The sequence below is a fragment of the Eptatretus burgeri genome, chromosome 14 (assembly GCF_056783735.1).
Source record: "Eptatretus burgeri isolate ZD-2024b chromosome 14, Ebu_testis_v1, whole genome shotgun sequence".
NCBI lineage: Eukaryota > Metazoa > Chordata > Myxini > Myxiniformes > Myxinidae > Eptatretus > Eptatretus burgeri.
In genome coordinates this window covers 3817268-3836751 of record NC_140974.1, presented here as the reverse complement: position 1 = coordinate 3836751, position 19484 = coordinate 3817268, and the positions used below count along the sequence as shown (strand labels likewise).

Here is a 19484-nt window from a genome sequence, read left to right as displayed (position 1 = left end):
CTCAAGCAAGCTGAACGTACCGTTTTTAAAGTGTTTGGTATGACTCGGCTGGGATTCTAACCACCAACCTCCCAGACTCAAAACAGATACTCTAATTACAGCACCGAGGCAATTTCTTTTGTTTACATAGTCGAGGCCCGTGGAAGAGCTAACCCACCGAACGGATCAGGACATAACCGACGAAAACAGGATGTAGAACATGCTTGTATGGAGAGAGAAGGAATCTCCAAGGAGGAAAACTTGAAAAACTAGGAGGGATTTTGGTGGGGTTAACGAGGGTAGAAAAGATAATGGTTTTGGATTGGGGACGATCTGAAATGGCAGGAGTGAACAACTGTCTTGAAAAACTGGAGGGAAGAATGGGATTGAAGAGAATCTGGAAGTTGGTTCCACAGGCATGAAAAAAAGAGTAATAAATTAGTGAAGGTGAGCAGTGATCCTGGATTGGGGTAGTTTAACCAGAAGGGGTGATGGTGGACCATGTGAACCCTGCAGATACCTTGTGAGGGTGGGGGGGGGCAGGAGGAGAGGACAAAGCACAGAAAGAGCAGAGGGTGCAAGCCCAGAAAAGGAAGTGGTAGAAGAGAGAGAGAGAGAGAGAGAGAGAGAGAGAGAGAGAGAGAGAGAGAGAGAGAGAGAGAGAGAGAGAGAGAGAGAGAGAGAGAGAGAGAGAGAGAGAACAGATCGATCTGCAAAGGCGAAGCCCATAGACTCAGCTTCACCACAGGAGATTCCAATAATCTCAAAGGCCTTGGTTTCCACAGTGTCAAGCTAACCCAGATGTGAGGCAGAGGCACTAGTCCAGTGGGGACAGCAGTACTCCATCAAGCTGCGGATGAAGGCCTTGTCGGTGGACAGGAGTTCAGGGGTGCTGAGGAAGGACTTTGTATGGCAGAGGATGCCCAGTTGGCAGCTGGCATTGGAGGCCAACATTGAAATGTGGTTTTCCCAACAAGGATCATGGCTGATAGTGAGACCCAGGAGTTTGAATGACTGAACGACCTACCTCAAGAGTTCGGTCCACAGTCAGATTGTTAAAAAGGTATGGGGGGGGGAGGGGTTACCAGACCGAGAGAGTGTGAGAGAGGAGAGAGATATTGAGAGTGTGAGATTTTCCCAGGTTGAAAGACAAATTCCAACTTTTTGACCAGCTTGTCTTTTGTTTTTTTCATGGTCTGAAGAGAGGGAAGAGTTTGCTGCCTGCCTGGCTAAACGATGAGGGAAGTCATGGCAGAGGGTGGAGTCAGCAGCAAACGGATAAAGACGATTTTCCAGAGAGTCAGAGAGATCCTTGATGAAGATCAAGAATAGGACTGGGCCCAGAACACTACCTTGTGAAACTCCAGCCTTGATAGGGAGGGAGAAGAAAGGATTCCATTGAGAGCCACACAATATCTACGAGAGTAGAGGAAGTCAGTAAGCCATGTGTGAAGTTGGCCTTGGATGCCATAGGCAGATATTTTGGAGATTAAGGCAGGATGACAGGCTGTATCAAAAGCATGAGGTATGTCCAGAGAGAATTCCCTGATCTCATGTCTGACATTGAGAATCTCCATCCATTGTTGGGTGAGTCGAAGCAGCATGTCCAACATGGACTGACCTGGTCTGAAACCAAATTCGTGATACGAGATGAGGTTGTTGGAGAAAAGGAAAGATTTCATATTAACTTTTATTTCAAGGTCCACCAGCAATCCCTTTCTGGTGAAACTACAAAAATCAAGAAGTACTGCTCACCTTCACTCTTTCATTCCTCCTTTTTCCCACCTGGCTTCCCTTCATCTGAATCATGTGTATATTTCCTCAGCCTAGAAGACTGGCATACTCAGCATATTTGATTATCCAGGATACAACAATATGTTCTGTATCTGAGCTCTTATGCAAGCCTCGACAAAGTATGCAAAAAAAGAAAGAAAAAAAAACTGCGATTATGGATTCCATGACCTTTCTGTTGATTGGGAGCAAGCTGATATGTCTGTAGTTGAGTGGATCCGTTTTTGCACCTTCTTCTGCCATCCTCACTGTATTGCGGCGATGATGGTGGATTTTCAAGCAGATGGAAGATGACCGAACCCAAATGACAGGGTAAAAATGACAGAGAGAGAGAGAGGATGTGCAAGAGCAGCAGGGAAGGTTTTTAGGATACGTGAGATGTTGCCATCTGGTCTGATAGCAGAGTCAGAGTTGAAGGTTGTGTCGAATATTTAAGCATTTGCAAGAAATAAACTCAATTTCCACTGTTGAAATAACCTTCTCCACCTTCGAAGGTGCAAATGCTGTCAAGTGCAATCGCAGAGTCAGAATCGAGGGTTGATATAATCTTATCTACCATTTCAGGTGCAAAAGACACAGAGTCCAGGACGGTTGGGCATGACAGGGAAGGATGGGTACCGAAAGTGAGGGGTTGGGGGCACAAGATATGGAAGCGAACACAGAATTGAGGCATTCGGCATTCTCATGAGCGGAGTCGGCTGTGGTTACATTTGAAGAGATGGAAGGGGAGCATACTCGAGAGACAGACTTAACTAGAGGGGGAGCACTCGGGAGAGTGCAAAACCGCCGCCGCCAATACTGCTGGGTCACTAAAGTGAACCTTATATCTTATTCATTAAATATGATGTTAACAGTGCTGACAGTTATAGTTCTTTTCTCCAACATTTTTTTTTTTTGGTGGTAGGGGGGGGTTGGAAATCACTTAAAACATGTAAAAATGCAAAAAAAAAAAACGAAATTTTGTTGAAAAAAATGTTGCAAACATTTTTTTTTCTCTAACAATTTTTTTTTGGGGGGGGGGTTGGAAATCACTTAAAACATGTAGAAATGAAAAAAAATTCCTTTTTTTGGGGGGGGAGAGGGGTAACAATTTTTTTTTGGGGGGGGACCAAGTCCAAAATTTAATGGCATGATCCTTGGATCATACTTAACCCCCCCCCCCCACCAAGTTTCGTCGAAATCCGTCGAGGAGTTTTTCCGTAATACTGTTCACAAACAAACAAACAAACAAGCAGTCATAGACTGGTACTTACGAAATCGTCAACTTGACCTCTGACCTTGTCTAATAAAAGCTGTCTATAGAGAAGATAGCGACGCAAACCAGAAGTTTCTACGATGATTCTGTATCAAACCATCAAAAATCGTCACGTTGACCGAAGCAAAAATCTCCATTTCTCCACGCAATTATATTACACCTTAACGTAACTCAACGACGCGTCTGCTCGAGCGCACTGCATCACGGGACGACCCGTGACGCGTCGAGTGAAATATTTTTATACAATCTTAAAACGTCTCCAAAACATCCGATTTTTACCAGAATTTCGACAACCGAGTGTTAAGCGTCCTAAGCGATCGCAAAAACCGAAGACAAAATTAAAATCGAAGTTAAAACGAACTCGTAACGTCGAGCGAAGCAAAAATACTCCATTTCTCCACGTGAATTTACGGAATTATGTTTGACCTCACTGTGACCTTGACCTTTGACCGATTTTGACCAAAATGTAATCAGCGCTGGCCATCACCCTCCTGAATCACGTGGTGTAATTTGACATTGGTAGCTTCTTCCGTTCTCGAGTTATCGTGCCTACAAACAAACAAACAAACAAACAAACAGAAACGGAAGGCATCAATATACTTACGAAATCTTTAGATTTCGTAAGTAACAAACAGAAAGGGGTGAAAACAGTAACCTCCATCCATCTTCGAAGATGGCGGAGGTTAACAAGGTGCTACCAGGTTTAAGAGGAGGGAGACAAGTTTGAAAGTTCATGATTGAGGTTCGACCAATCTTGCTTTCTGGCTCTCCTGAGAGTGGACACACACTTGTTGCGGGCTTTTTGGAAAGCACTGAGATTGCCTTCGGTCAGATTTGCCTTCCAGAAAGAGAAGGCAAGTTATTTGTTCAAGTTCCTCATTTCAGTGCTTCATTTTTAGTTCACTTGATGCTTTGCTGTTCTTGTTGTTTTTTATGTTCACACTGAATCTTCTACAACTGGTGTAGACTTCGTCCATGGTCTTCCTTAATAGTCATTGTGATTTCGTTATCAGATTAATGCCATCAGTACATCTTAAATTATTAACTAACTGACCAATTGACAGAGAAATTCCTGTATTTACTGATTCAAAAGCTTTTTGCCAGGTTTACTATGTCAGGTGTTGCATCCCTGTCTGCAATTACTCTTGTTTTGAATCGATCAGTGAGTTCACTTTGTACCCTTATTACGTTTTCCAATTGACTGTACAAATCCTTTCTTAATATGACTGTTTTCTCTGGTGCTCCACACATTTGTAGGACCTTCCATAGTCCTTTCTGTCAAGCGCTGTCCAATGCCTGTTTGAAATCATGAAGTTGTATAAAATTTGTGGTTTTTCAAATAACTTTCCCTATTGTTGTCTTATAATGAGCAGTTGGTCAGAGATATGTCTTCCTGGTCGAAAAGCTCTTTCTACAGTTTTTTTTTTTTAGTCGTTATGAGAGTATCTTTTTGTAAAAATTACCCCATGGATACTCCATAAACCTACACCTCCAAAGTTTGTTACAATCCTTTATCTTTTTAAGGTATTGGTGCTGTAATGGCTTTTTCCCAATCTCAAGGGCAAAGCTCTTCCTTATAGATTTTATTACAAAGATGATGCATTACTTTTCTTGTACGCCCAGCTCCTCCTGCATGCATCATTTACACTGTGACGTTCTCCACTCCTGGTGCTTTATTTATCTTTAGCTTCTTTATGGCAATTCAGATTTCTTCCTCGATTAAATAATCCATTCATTCACCAGCATTTATAATCTGAAATATCGTTAAGAACTTCTCCTCAACAGAAACTTGGATGTTATGCAAATGCTTAAAGTGTTCCTTCAATCATTGTATTCTTTCGAGTTTGTCTTGCAATATTCTTCCACTTTTTGTTTTTTTATTAGATATATGTTAGAAGATATTTGCTGTATATCTCATCTATCATCTTGAAGAGCTGTTACTGATTGGACAAGCGTGTTCTATCTTCTCACATTGTTCATTTGACCATTTTGCTCTCTGATATCCACACTTTTGGTAAATTTAACAGTGCATCTTAATTAAACCAATGACAACAGTTACCTGTAATGCTTTGGGCTAGGAAGGAAAGGTAAAAGACAAGAGAAGGGATAAGAACAAATAGGAGGAGGAATATGAAGAGGGGGAGATAATGAAGACAGAAGGCCTGGTTGGAAGATGATAGGAACAGGAAGAAATAGAAAATGAGAGCGGAGAGAGAGAGAGAGAGAGAGAGAGAGAGAGAGAGAGAGAGAGAGAGAGAGAGAGAGAGAGAGAGAGAGAGAGAGAGAGAGAGAGAGAGAGAGAGAGAGAGAGAGAGAGAGAGAGAGAGAGAGAGAGAGAGAGAGAGAGAGAGAGAGAGAGAGAGAGAGAGAGAGAGAGAGAGAGAGAGAGAGAGAGAGAGAGAGAGAGAGAGAGAGAGCAGAGAAAGAGAGAGAGAGAGAGAGAGAGAAAGAGAGAGATGATTGTTACGAGCCAAGACTGGTTGAAGAATCACACTGTGGTGATGACATATATATATATATATATATATATATATATATATATATATATATATATATATATATATATATATATATATATATATATATATATCGAACACCTCACTTGACAAGGCAACAAAGCACAAGTTGAGTCCCATAAAAGCAAATGCTGCATGATCTGGTCATAACAAGCATCGTCTGCCGCAATAACACATTGTATCTGCCCTGCCGATCACCAGTCAGGAGGTGATGCCGCAGTCAAAAAGGATTAATTAAATAAAATGAGCAACACTGAATGTAAATACGACATGATTCTGACATAATGTGCATAAATTATGCCAACACATCACCTCGATACTAGGATGGCCTCCGTGTGGCACTCGCATCTGAAGACAGATTTATGGTCACAAATAAATGAAAGCAGAGCTGCTGGGTCAGTGTTGCTCCTTTAGCTTAAGGTTATATTTTGAACAATGTAGAACACGAATCGGAACTTGAATTGAAACATGAAACTGCAGCTGAGCAGTTCTTTGGCTCTGAATTTGGCAAATTGTATGCAATGTTGTCCCAATTGTGCATGCGCATCAGTAAAGTGATTTTTTTGCTTTTTTTTTTTTGTCAAACTGCTTCTCTGGCATTCAAACTGAATTGAAAATCAGTCCAAACAGGAAACTTGCTGTTTATAGTGACGTCATAAATGACACAAACAACAGACACGAAGAACTAATTTAACATGTTAAGGTGGTGTAAAAGACGGTGTATCAACGGCGTTAAACTTCCCAAAAAAGTTTTCTCCCCCCTAAAGACTTTAAAATCTTTATTTTATTTCAATTGAATTATATACTTGAACACGAGAACACAAATTGCCTTCTTGACATTTTCAAGAAACTTCCATTTCGCTGTACTTTGACAAAATATCACGCTATTTTACGCCATCTTGAGCAATGAAATTTGCTGCTCGCTCTCTCAGCGTTGGGAAATATCGAGGTCCAGAAAAAATGAAAAATAATTACAAAGTTAAAAATATACAAACAAACAAAACGACCCCGCAACTTGTAGGAAAAAGAGATAGTGCTGCAAAATGTAAAGTAAGCGTTAAAAAGACCCTTCCCATGTCGTTTTCTCAAGACTGGGCAGTGCAAGGTGTTCTGTGAACTCTCTAGTTAATGAACACATCCTGTTGAGTGCTTTCATGTGTAGGCCTACTTTAGTCCTGGCTCATTTGTGTGTCTTCATCCATCCTGCGTGCCTCATGATAGCTCGAGCTCATGAGGCGAAGCGTAGGGTGAAGCAATCGATTGCTTACATACGTTTGTCTGCATTTTCTTCAGAGCGTACATCAAAAACCGTTCAACAGAGGAAATTGAAACTTTACCATATGCTACATGACCATTTAATACAGCGCAATTGAGGGTACATTGAAATTTTTCAAAGTATAATTTGTTTAATATCCAGATTCGTTTAACACACTTGATCCGGATCGGGGTGTGGCCAAAACTCAGTGTGTTCATTTACGTCATTACATCATTACCATGTTAAGCCTGGTGTTGGCTCAGTGGTTAGGGTTAGGGTTGCGGCTTGGGATCCAAAAGGTCCTGAGTTCAAGCCCCGTCGGCCGCTGAATTAATACACCAGGGGGTTGACTCAGCCTGTCATCCTTCCGAGGTCGGCGAAACGAGTACCAGTTCCAGTGTGTGTACTGGTCGCGGGGCACTGCATCAGTGACACAGTCGCGCTTCAATAAACGATAGCTACCCGGCAGCTAAGCTGCCAAACGACCACCATTACCACGATTGTGATTATGTAAATCGTTCACACAGGAGTATATTTGAGGGTGTGTGTCACTGTCCATTTACAATGGCATCATCCTGAAGGGCTTGTTGGGAGACACAAAATTCCATTGCCTCCGGTGTTTTATCATCACAAACAATCATGAAATGAAACAAAAATATTGAAGGAATAATTACGGGTCTCAATTATGTCAGGGCCCCATGGTAGTTACCCCAACTTATCCCCCCCCCCTCTCATCGACCCTGCGCACACCAAGTCTTTTTCAAGACTGCGTGGGGTAAGTAGTCTATGAATACCATATACCATCGAGTTCATATCTGTTTCTGTTTCTTCCCCCTTCCTCTTTACCTGTTTGTTCAATCCATGCTTCTCACCCCATTCCCTGGTGTTTGGGTTTTGCCTTTCTCCCCTCTGTTGCTTTGCTCTTCCATGAGCCTCAGTTTGGAGAAAGAACATGCTAAAAATTACCCCCGTGTGGGGGTGACGGTCATCTCTATAATACCACAAGTTCTCAATGTTCAGTTATGACCAAAGACTACTGCGCAGTTTGGTTAAAGAAGACTCGGCATTTTGGCGCGTGCGCACGAAATTATATTTTGAAAATAAATGCCGACATTTACATTTCGGGTTTAAAAACTTTTGCATCTTCGGCGGAAAATGTATAAATATAAAAGGCTAAAAATGTGTTTTATATTTATATTTCATTTCTCCTTCCTTCCTTCTTTGCGAATCGCAACGGCGTTTTTGGCCATCTTCCAGATCACGTGACGATCAAACGGGAAGCAAATTCAAAAATTTGTCCGGTTAGATACAAGATAATATTTTTTACTATCATAATCAATAAACAGTTGCCGAATATCTTGTAGAATGGCAGACTAGATAGGTTTTGAAAATGGCGATTTTTATAACTGACCGTGTGACCTCGTCCCTGACCTTGAACCCGGACAAAAGTTATATCGTTGTGCAACACTCATCGACCTCTCCCCACATACTAAGTTTCATCAAGATCAGAAAGAAAAATTGTTGACGGACGGACGGATGTACACTTGGTCCGGCTTTATTAGGTCATCTCGGTAGAGATGACCTAAAAATGAGAATCAATCTTTGCTTCCTGTGCTGCAATGGTAATAGCCACCGCTTTAGGACCAAACTTTCTGAACAATACACAGATCAGCAATCCATGCTGTAGTTCACATTGTTATATATATATATATATATATATATGTATATATATATATATATATATATATATATATATATATATATATATATATATATATATATACTGGGCCGGTGTATACCCCAGTTAAAATAGGTGTACCATATCCCTGTGTCGTAAGAGGCGACCAGGGTTGCGTCAGGAAGGGCATCCGGCGTAAAACATGTGCCAAATCACTATGCGCATCATACAGATGATTCGCTGTGGCGACCCCTAATGGGAGCAGCTGAAAGAAGAAGAAGATATATATGTGTGTTATGTTATTTCAACCCTCGGTACTTGATTCTACATACTGTCACCGATATACCAATGAGCTCTGTGAATATAGCACGCACCCTACACTTCCATGTGCTCTGGGAATCTTACTACATCATGGCTCTGCCAGAATGTGAATACAAAAAGGTGCACACAACTTGAGGGTTAAAGCAGGAAAAAAGGTTTTAACATGAAGACTTTATCTCTCACTCAATAACGTTGTATGTCATCATACCACCAATATTGGATGTGATGAAGCATTCAACCTTCATATATATATATATATATATATATATATATATATATATATATATATATATATATATATATATATATATATATATATATATATATATATATAAATATATTTCTTATTTTTAGGAAACCTTCACATTTAAATATCTTTCCACAGAATATTTTTTACCACAACAGTTGTGGTGAGCCTGAAAAGTCAAAACATATCTATAACTTTGCAATCGATACGATATGTTAAATCAAAAATGAATCCAAATTTTAATTAGAAGGGCACTAGGTAGAGTGCATACCTTCGTCACGTAATGCCTGATCCACAAGAACATATCGGGCCCATTACATTTTTGAAATATCATGCTATACAGTACTATATCGTTTTTGGCCCTATCTCTCAACGGTGAAGAATCACTTTAAAGATGAAATAATTCTCGTATCCAGATCCAGATTTGGATCTTCACCAAAATCGAATCAATTCGTCCTTGCGACACACCCAATCTGTCCACCAAGTTTCGTCTGAATCCATGAACAACTTTCTGAGATATCGTGCTATATATCAATTTTAGCCCCATCTCTCAATGGTGAGGAATCGCTGTAAAAAAAATTGTAGTAGTCGATTCCAGATCCGGATCCAGAACTTCACCAAAATCGAATCAATTCGTCATGGCCACACCCTCAATACAACACGTCTACCAAGTTTCATCCGAATCTGTCCACAACTTTTTGAGGTATTGTGCTACATATCATCTTTAGCCCTATCTCTCAATGGTGAAGAATCACTTAAAAAAATTCTCGTTGTCAGATCCGGATCCGGATCTTCACCAAAATCTAATCAGTTCGTCCTTGTCACACGTCAAACCTGTCAACAAAATTTCATCCGGATCCGCCCGCAACTTTTTGAGACATCCTGTACACAGAAACAAACAAACAGACGAACAAAGAACCATACAGAAAGGGATGAAAACATAACCTCCTTCACCTTCAATGGCGGAGTTAATAAGCAAGCAAAATGAACCAATTAAAACAAGCTACTCCATGGAAAATGTCTCCATGTCACTTCAGCCAAAGTACTAATTAGATCAGCAGCCTGACTGCACTATGTGCTGGCATTAAAAACAAACAAACATGTCAGTAACTCAGCAGGCCTTGCGATAATAACGAAGTGGTGTCGTGTACGTACCATCAGCAACAAAGTGTTCTGGTACGTGTAAAGTGACACGCACGGTCAGTGGGCATGCAACATGCATGCCACACGCCACTGCCAGGAAGCAAGAGGTGACGCTGAGCAAAGCTAATGTCGTCTTGCTGATCGGACTGCGGGGTGAGCCTGGGAGAGAGGCAAACAAGTCAAAGGATGGATTGATAACTTTGACAAAATGTGCATTGTGTGAAGTGTACTATCTTTAATATTGTTATGCTCTACACTTTTACTACCTTCAACACATTCTCTATGATATTTCCAACATCTTGATCTTTCTTCCTTTCATCAATTTAATCCAAGAATTGGACAGAGAATAATAGCAGAAGTTTCTGCGTTTGAGTTAAGCCGTTGGACATTTTGATATCGCCAGCACTAAGTACTAACAGACAAATGAATCATCCTCATCCAATCACTTTCCTTTCTCTCTTTCAGTTCACTACCTGCTTGCGAGATCCCCCTCCATCCTTTTGATTTTTCCCCTTTTGTTTCTCATTCATCTTTCCCTCCTCCACTTCTGTCTCTTTGCCTCTCTCCAACATTTGTCTCCCCTTTTACTAATCATTGCTCTTCTGTCCAATAACTCGATTCCATTTTATTCCACTCAATCCTCATTTTTTTCTTCATTGCTCCTCTCGTTCTCACTGCCTCTTTTCTTTTTTTTGTTTTGTTTAAGATTCAATCCACTCTCCCCATGCTCTCCCTCTCTTCCTGTTCACTGCAGCTCTTCCTGTGAACATAATGCCGACTGCATCTCCTCTTCTCCATCAGACCCTGACTTCTCCATTAAAAGAAAAGCTTTCCCACCCTGAAGATAGCCCCATCACCATGGGCAATGGACTCGACAACCACAATATCCCACAGAGAGATCTTCCTTTCTGGATTTGGTGATGAGGAACTTCCCCACCAATGTTTCTTGCTCATCCTCTGCCACAATTGGCTCATCTAATCATGTGCTTGTGAAGGTCTACATTACTCTGGCCATTCTCAGATTACAGCCACAGCACCGGAAAGTTTGGCGTTTCACTCCGGCAAACTGGCAGAGACTATAAGCTGCCGTCGCACTTCAGGACTAGTCTCCTCGACCTACCACCCCTGATATTAACTCAGCTTGGGAATTCTTCCACAGAAACCTGCTCACTTATGTACAGATTCATCCCATCACGTCTTCAATTTGCCTTCCCTACTTCCCGCCTGTGGTACACTGAATCCTGTGGTGAGGCAGTTGCTCTGAAACAACTTGCAGTCTCTTACTGGAAGGCAAATCAAACCAACAGCAACCTCAGATCATTCCACAAGCCCGCAACAAATGTGTATCTACCCTCAGGAGAGCCAGAAAACAACATCTGTCAAATCTCAAGAATGAGCTTTCAAACTTGTCTCCCTCCTCTAAAACCTGGTGATTCCTTGTCAAGTCTGTCTCCAACGTATGCTCCCCTTCCATCCCTTCCCTTACTTAAAATTGCACATCAGCCGACTCTGCTCAGGAGAAGGCTGGATGCCTCAATTCTACGTTTGCTACACAATATTGTGTCCCGAATCTATCTATAGATACATCTCCAGCTCTCTATCTCTCTATTTCTCTCCGGACCCAAATACTTCTGGATTCTGTGTCTTTTGCACCTGAGAAGGTGGAAAAGATTCTGACAACACTCGATTCTGACTGCAACTTAACTGGACAGCATCAGCTCACATGTCCGAGAAATCTGCTCTGCTCCTCTCACACATCCTCTTTCTGCCCTTTTCACCCTATCATTTACCCGAGGTTATCTTCCATCTGCTTGGAAATCACAGCGTTACATAAAAAGGTGCAAAATGGATCCACTTAACTACAAAACTAATTACCTTACTACCAATCATCAGCAAGGTCATCGAATCCATCATCACAGTTGACATGAAATCATTCTTTTTCTCCAACAGCCTCATCTCAAATCATCAATTCAGATTCAGACCTGATCACTCCACCTTGGACATGCTGCTTCGAATCATCCAACAATGGATGGAGGCCCTCAATATCAGACATGAGATCAGGGCTGTCTCTCTGGACATATCTCGTGCTTTTGATACAGTCTGGAATCCTACTTGGATCTCCAAACTGTCTGCCTATGGCATCCACGGCCAACTCTACTCTTGGATTACTGACTTTCTCCACTCTCGTACACACCATGTGACTCTCAACGGAATCCTTTCCTCTCCCAGTCATGGATGGAGTACCCCAAGGCAGTGTCTTGGCTCCATGTTATTCCTAATCTTTATCAATAATCTCTCCGACTCTGGAAAATCCTCCTTATATCTTTGCTGATGAGACTCCACTCTCTGCTGTGACATCTCTCATCCTTATGATAGAAAGGCCGGAGCCTCTTCCCTCCCTTAGACCTTGATAAAGTCGCAAACTGGTCAATCACTTGGAATATCTCTCACTCTCTCACTCTCTCACAGGTTCAGTCACTCAAACTCTTGGGTTTCACTGTCAGCCATTATCTCTCTTGGGCAAGCGACATTTCGAAGTTGGCTTCCAAAGCCAGATGTCAACTGGGCATTTCCTTCATGCAAAGTCCTTCCTTGGCACACCTGCCCTCCTATCCACCTGCAAGGCTTTGATCTGCAACATGATGGAGTACTGCTCTCCCCTCAGGACTGACTCCCCTGCCTCACATCTTGCTCAGCAAGACAGCAGGAAACTAAAGGCTTTCAATATCATTGGAATCTCTCGTGTCGAAGCTGAGTCCATGTGCCTATCACTTTGCCATCACCGATGGGTTGGTGGTTTCTCTGTCTTCTTCCGCCTCTATTCTGGTCTTGCACACTGCACTCTTCACGTTTTGTTTCCCCACAGGTATCTGCAGCATGGATGTGGTCCACCAGCAACCCCTTCCTCATGAAACTGCCCCAATCCAGAGCCACTGCTCACCTCCACTCATTTATTACAGGTTTTTTTTTCCCTGCCTGTGGAACCACCAGCTTCCACACTCTCTTTTTTCTCATTCTTCCCTCCAGGTCTTCAAGGAAGCTGTTCACCACCATCTCAGGTCATCCCCCATCCAAAGTCATGATATTTTCTATACCCATTAAACCACCCTCATCCTTCCCAAAATTTTGCTATGTATCCATCTTGTCCACTCCTTGTGTTCTCCCTTACCCCTCGTCATTACTTACATCCCTTGTTTGTCTGTCTCTGTTTACTTTCTCCCTCTGCCCTGCTGTTGGCATTTCCCCCTTCTCCTGCCGTTCCCTTTGTTGTGTTGTGTCCTGACTTGTTCTGTGTCCTAGCTCTTCCACGAGCCTTCACCATGTACAAGAAAAAAAAGATTTCAATATTTTAACAAGGTTGTTATTTGGGATGGATTGTTAAAAATTATCATGTGCAGTGTGTGTTTGGTGCATGTTGCACAACTTTGAAGACATGATTATAAAACGTGCAACATTGAAATTTGAATGTCAGGTAAAGATATAGAGTTTCTGGTTACGAAGTGAATGCTGTTGGCTGCAGAATTGCATGAGAAGCATGTGGGTGTGAACATTGTGCACAGACTGTACGGTGCTTCTATCAATCACCAGTGCTTCTATCAATAATTTTAGTTTTTGAACACATTGTTGAAGTTCATACAAGAGCTATCATGCAGACCAGACAAGAAAGGGAGAAGGAAACAAGAGGGGTGGGAGAGGGAAGCACAACAACAGCAGGGAGCAGAGACATTAGGAGATCTGTGGAAGGGAGAAGGATGGGGTGGGGTCCAAGTGATATACAAGAAGGTACTGCAGCGACTTTCAGGAAGGAAAACAGTGACTTTCAGGAAGGAAAACAGGGAATTTAAAGGAAGTGTTCTTTGGGTGGATTAATGGGGGTAGAAAAGATCATGGATTTGGATGGGGGAAGATATGAGAGGGTGGTGAACCACTGTTTTGAGGACCTGGAGAGAAAAGTGGGACTTAAGAGAGTGTGGGAGTTTGTTCCAGAGGAAAAAAAGAGGAATGAGAGAGTGAAGGTGCGCAGTAATTCTTGATTTTGGTAGTTTTTCCAGAAGGGGGTTCCTGGCAGATCTTAATTAAGCACCTTGCGGAAATGTTGGGGGTTGGGGGGGGGAGGATAAAGCACAGACAGAGAAAGGGGGAAGGTGGGGTCAAGGCCTGAGAGGAGTCGGTAGAAGACAGAAAGACCACCAACCTGCCTCCAGTGAGAGAGTGAAAGACTCAAAGAATCAACTTCATTGTGGGAGATACCAATCATCATAAAAGCTTTGGTTTCCACAGAATGAAGCTGAGCTAAGTGTGAGGACAGAGCACCAGCCCATAGAGGACAGCAGTAATCCTATAGGCTGTGGATGGAAGCTTTGTATGTGGTTAGGAGCTCAGGTGTGCCAAGGAAGGACTTCGCACGATGGAGGATGCCCAGTCGGACAGTGTGGGACTTTGTTCCAGATGGTACTACAGGGACTTTCAGGTCCGCTTTGGAGGTACGCTTGGAAATGTGGCTTTTCCAAAAAAGATCATGGCAGATAGTAAGACCCAGAAGCTTGAGAGATTTCTTCAAGAGAATTGTTGAGAAAGTAGATGGGGGTTTTTCCAGCCAGTCCTTTAAGAGAGACATAGTAAGAGTGTGAGAAGTTTCAGGATTGAAAAGACATGTTCCAAGTGTTGGACCAGCTTATGAATTTATCCATATCTGCAGAGAGAGAAGAGGTTGCTGCCTGCCGACCTGGGGATGAGAGATGGGACAACAGAGGGCGGAGTCATCAGCAAAGTGATAAAGAGGATTTTCCTGAGTCAGGGATACCATTGATGAAAACCATAAAAAGCTCCAGGCCCAGAACACTGCCTTGAGGAACTCCAGCCTTGATGGGAAGACGAGATGAGAGAATTCCACGAAGATATATGCATTGACTGTGACAGGAGAGGAAGTCTGTAAACCATGAGTGCAGATTGCTTTATATACCATAGGAAGAGAGTTTGGTGAGCAGGGCGGTGTGCCAGACCGTATCGAAAGCACGCATTATGTCGAGGGAGATGACTGATCTCATGTCTGGCATTGTGGACCTCCTTCCATTGTTAGGAAAGCAGGAGCAGCATGTCCAGAATAGAGTGACCTGGTCTGATGGGCAGAAATAAAGTCATTGCAGAAGAGGAAAGATTGAACATCAGAGGCGAAGATGGATTCCATAACCTTGCTGATGATTGGGAGCAAGCTGATTGGTCTGTCATTGCAGAGATCCGTTTTTGCACCTTTTTATGTGGAGCGGTCATGTTTGCTGATTTCCAAGCAGATGGCAGATGACCTTGAGGAAATGAGAGGGTGAGTAGAACAGAGAGAGGATGAGTAAGAGCAGAAGAGCAGGTTGTTAGGACATGTGGGCTGATGCCACCTGGTCTGGTTGCAGACTCTGAGTAGAGGTTTGACAGCAAGCTCTCCACCTTGTCAGGAGAAAAGGATACAGAGTCCAGAGACAGCTGGGTGCAACTGGGTAAAGTGGGTATAGAAAGCGATGGGTTTGGGACAAGATTTAGAAGCAAACACATTCAGCCTTTTCGCATACAGTGTCAGCTGTGTAGCCATTTGAGGTAAGGGAGGGGATGGAGGGGGAACATACACCAGAATCAGACTTGACCAGATGCCACCAGGATTTGAAGGAGGGAGAGAGGTTTGTGAGTTCAGACTTGAGATTGGAAAGATGGTGTTTTCTGGCTCTCCTGAGGGTAGATACACACTTGTTCTGAGTTTTGTGGAAGGAACTGACATTTCTTCAGTTGGATTTGCCTTCCATGTGGCAAACGCAAGTTGTTTCAGAGCAACTGCCTCACCACAGGATTCAGTGAACCATAGGCGGGAGGAAGGGTAGGACAACTGAAGACGAGCTGGGATAAATATGTGCATAAGAGAGAGCAAACTTATTTGAAAGAAATCCCAGGATAAGTTGATGTCAGAGAGAGCTTAGAGATGGGAGACCAGTCTAGAAGTTTGATGGCTGCTTGAAGTCCCTGCCAGTCGGCCTGAATGAAATGCCAGACTTGTTGGCACTGAGGTGGTTCTCTGAGAATGGCCATAGATATGTCCATTTTAACAAGCATGTGTTCAGATGAACTAATTGGACCAGAGGAAGAACAGCAGACATTTGCAGCGAAATTGGTCAAAACCAAATCCAGAAGAGATGGAGTTAGCTGATATTTCGGTCGGGAAGTTTACAGATTGTGTCAGTCCCAATGAGTTGCAGAAGTCCTTTGCTGAAGTGCCATGGCAGGTGAGAGAGGTACCAATACCCAGTCAACTGGCATGATGACAATTGATGTCACCATATATGAGGAAGAGAGAGTTTGGATGAGTGAACAGAAGTTGGTCAATGTTGTTGGGAAGCGAGATGTAAATGGAGTCATCAGTGTTTGGCGATGGTACAAAAAACAAGATGTGGGAGTGGAGAGGAAGCCATAACCAGAGGTATTCCTGGGGGTGTGGTGGCGTGAGGGCAGTGCATGGAGAGTGAGGAATAGAGTCTTTGATGAATACAGCACCTCCACTGCCAGGACGAGGCTCGGGTCTATCATACCGGACAAGGCAGTCTTGAAGGAGGAAAGAATCTGTTAAGCAGATTGTGTTTGGTTTGTCAGTGGCAACGTGCATGGAGAGATCTGTCAGATTAGAGCAAAGGCCTCGGATGTTTGAGGTCCACACTGTTAAGGAACAGGGAGGGGAGGGTGGGTAAGACAAGGGAGTAGATGGGGAGGTAGGGAGAGCTGTTGACAGAGTGTAGGAGATTGCAGAAGAGCTAGGGGAGAGGGGTGGATGAGGAGGGTGACAAAAGGCTAGGTGGTGATGGGATGAGGCACAGTGGGGAGTAATAAGGGAGGTAGCAGAGGGAAGTAGAAGATGGAGAAGGTGTAAGAATGAGTTGGAATGAAAGAGGAGGTGGAGGAATGACAACATCTCACAATTAGAATGCGAGATGTTTTCGATTAATCCTTTGGGTAGTGAATTGAGGGTGCAGTGCCAAAACCTGGCTTTCCCACCTCGACTGCGACTGTGCCGATGCCGTTTGTGCCGACCTGACGAGATGCTGGGAGTCGGCGTTTGCTGCAATCGGTTCATCTCCAATGGAGAGCTTCCTCGGAAGCTCTCTTTAAACTTAAGCACAAGAGACTCGACTGTTTCATCCCTTCCTACAGGTCCAGGGAAAGCAAGGAAAATGTTAGTGTGTAATCATTGTCCTCACTCCTTGTAGCAATAGCTTCATGCAGCATTGTTGCATAATCTGCTCACTTTCATTCAATCTCCCTTAGTGAACCCAACACAAGTAACATTGCATTTTAACCTTCCCAATTGTACTCCCAAAGCTATTTCGTGATTGAAAGAACTGAAAAAAAACAAACTGGGGCGTGACAATCCAGTAGATCTATTAGAGAGACGTAGCCATGCCAAGCATTCAGGGAATTGAGGCAATAAGTTCAATAGTAAAGCATAAAAAACAACAAACATTTAAATTGTTAGGAAAAAAGAGAGAGAGAGAGAGAGAGTGCATGAGAGAGAGAGAGAGAGAGAGAGAGAGAGAGAGAGAGAGAGAGAGAGAGAGAGAGAGAGAGAGAGAGAGAGAGAGAGAGAGAGAGAGAGAGAGTGTGAGAGAGAGAGTGAGAGAGTGAGAGAGTGAGAGAGTGAGAGAGTGAGAGAGTGAGAGAGTGAGAGAGAGAGAGAGAGAGAGAGAGAGAGAGAGAGAGACAGTGAGAGAGAGAGAGAGAGAGAGAGAGAGAGAGAGAGAGAGAGAGAGGGAGAGAGAGAGAGAGAGAGAGAGAGAGAGAGAGAGAGAGAGAGAGAGAGAGAGAGAGAGAGAGAGAGAGAGAGAGAGAGAGAGAGAGAGAGAGAGAGAGAGAGAGATACACACAAATGATTTGCGTTCGACTTCCAAAGCAAAGGAAGTGCATGGGGGGAAGGAAGGGGTGGATGAAATGGGAGCAGCCACAACATCGGCTGTTCGTGCATCAATTTGATTGAGAAACTCTCAAACACCCATTCTCTTCATACACTCCCCTTCTGCCATTCTTTCCTTCTGTCCGAGTGACCGAGAGTTGCGTAATAGCTCTTTGTCTTGTCTTTCTGTCATTATGTTTTATTAAAAAAAAGCTTATCTGCTTTGCTTGCTTTCTTAAATAAGGATATTCTGTTTTAATTACCTTGCCATAAAGGCAATGTATCTTTTCTTATATTGCTTCCTCATTGTTGGATTATCTGTGCCCCATTGGCCCCAACCCCTTCGTCAACCCAACCAGCCCTCCCCTTCACTTTTGATCCGGTTTTCATTTTTCATTAAAAGCTTTTTGCAAATAACAGGAAACAGAAAATGGCAAGGCAGCCTGTACTCATCTCTCTGACCATATAAATGTCCTCCCCTTTCCCTTATTTTCATTAAACAAACACAGCACCTAGATTAACTGGTGGGACATTTCATTATTAGGTTTTGAATCTGAGGTCGATTGGGGGTTCAACAATGTGGACATTTCACAGACAATATAATTTAAATGCTTCATGTTATGACACAAAAAGGTCCTCTAAATCCTTCATTAAATACCTGAAAGTTGAACATACGCAATGTACAGTACTCACAAAAATACTCAACATATTACTTTCTCAATCATTTCTTTTAAAGGATTTAACTTTCTGTTTCAATCCCCCACCCCTCCTTGCTCTCCTCTCCTCTCTCCCTGCCTCCAGCCTCCCTCCTCTCCTCTTTCACCCTCCCCCCATTCCTCCCTCCTCCCTCCCTCTTTCTCCTCTAAGTATTCCCATCAGCAAAGCAATGGACTGTATTTGCTAGTATCTATGAGAGACAGAGACCGAGAGACAGTGGAGAGAGAGAGAGTGAGAGTGCGACAGAGACCGAGACCGAGACCGAGACCGAGAGTGAGACTTGACTTTTGTATCTTTTTATTATAAAAATAGAAAAGAAAGCCCCCAAATGGGAGTTACATTTTCATTGCAGAGAAAGAAAGAAAACCAAGAAACTTTTTCTGAAGAAAGGAAAGGATGAATCGGGTGGATTATAGACAAAACATTTCACAAAAGGATAAACATTCCTCTCGAACTTTGCAAATAACTTCTTTTATACACCATTTTGATTCGAACTGTGGTAATCTTCCCGTTACTGAAAAGAAAGCAAAATCACATTTAACACGACTTATTACAAGGTTTTGGAACAAAAACGAAGCATCTTCATCATTTCCTCAAACACCGTCAAGTTTTCTTTCCCTTGACTGAAATACCGCCATCTTTGCCTGAACAAGCAGGAAATTGG

General features: G+C 42.8%; 1 protein-coding gene across 5 annotated transcripts in view; it reads right to left on the bottom strand.

The window, feature by feature from the left end:
- Window positions 1–19484, bottom strand: part of LOC147012574 (astrotactin-2-like) — a 954475-nt gene that overhangs the window by 697816 nt on the left and 237175 nt on the right. For 3 of the 5 annotated variants that reach the window (XM_085853556.1, XM_085853557.1, XM_085853560.1), the window contains 2 exons: window positions 17212–17361; window positions 10198–10344 (listed from right to left, as the gene is read on the bottom strand). In XM_085853556.1, coding sequence (XP_085709682.1) covers window positions 10198–10344; window positions 17212–17361 — 297 coding nt within the window. The remainder of the gene's footprint in view (window positions 1–10197; window positions 10345–17211; window positions 17362–19484) is intronic. The other 2 variants (XM_085853558.1, XM_085853559.1) reach the window with 1 other exon arrangement.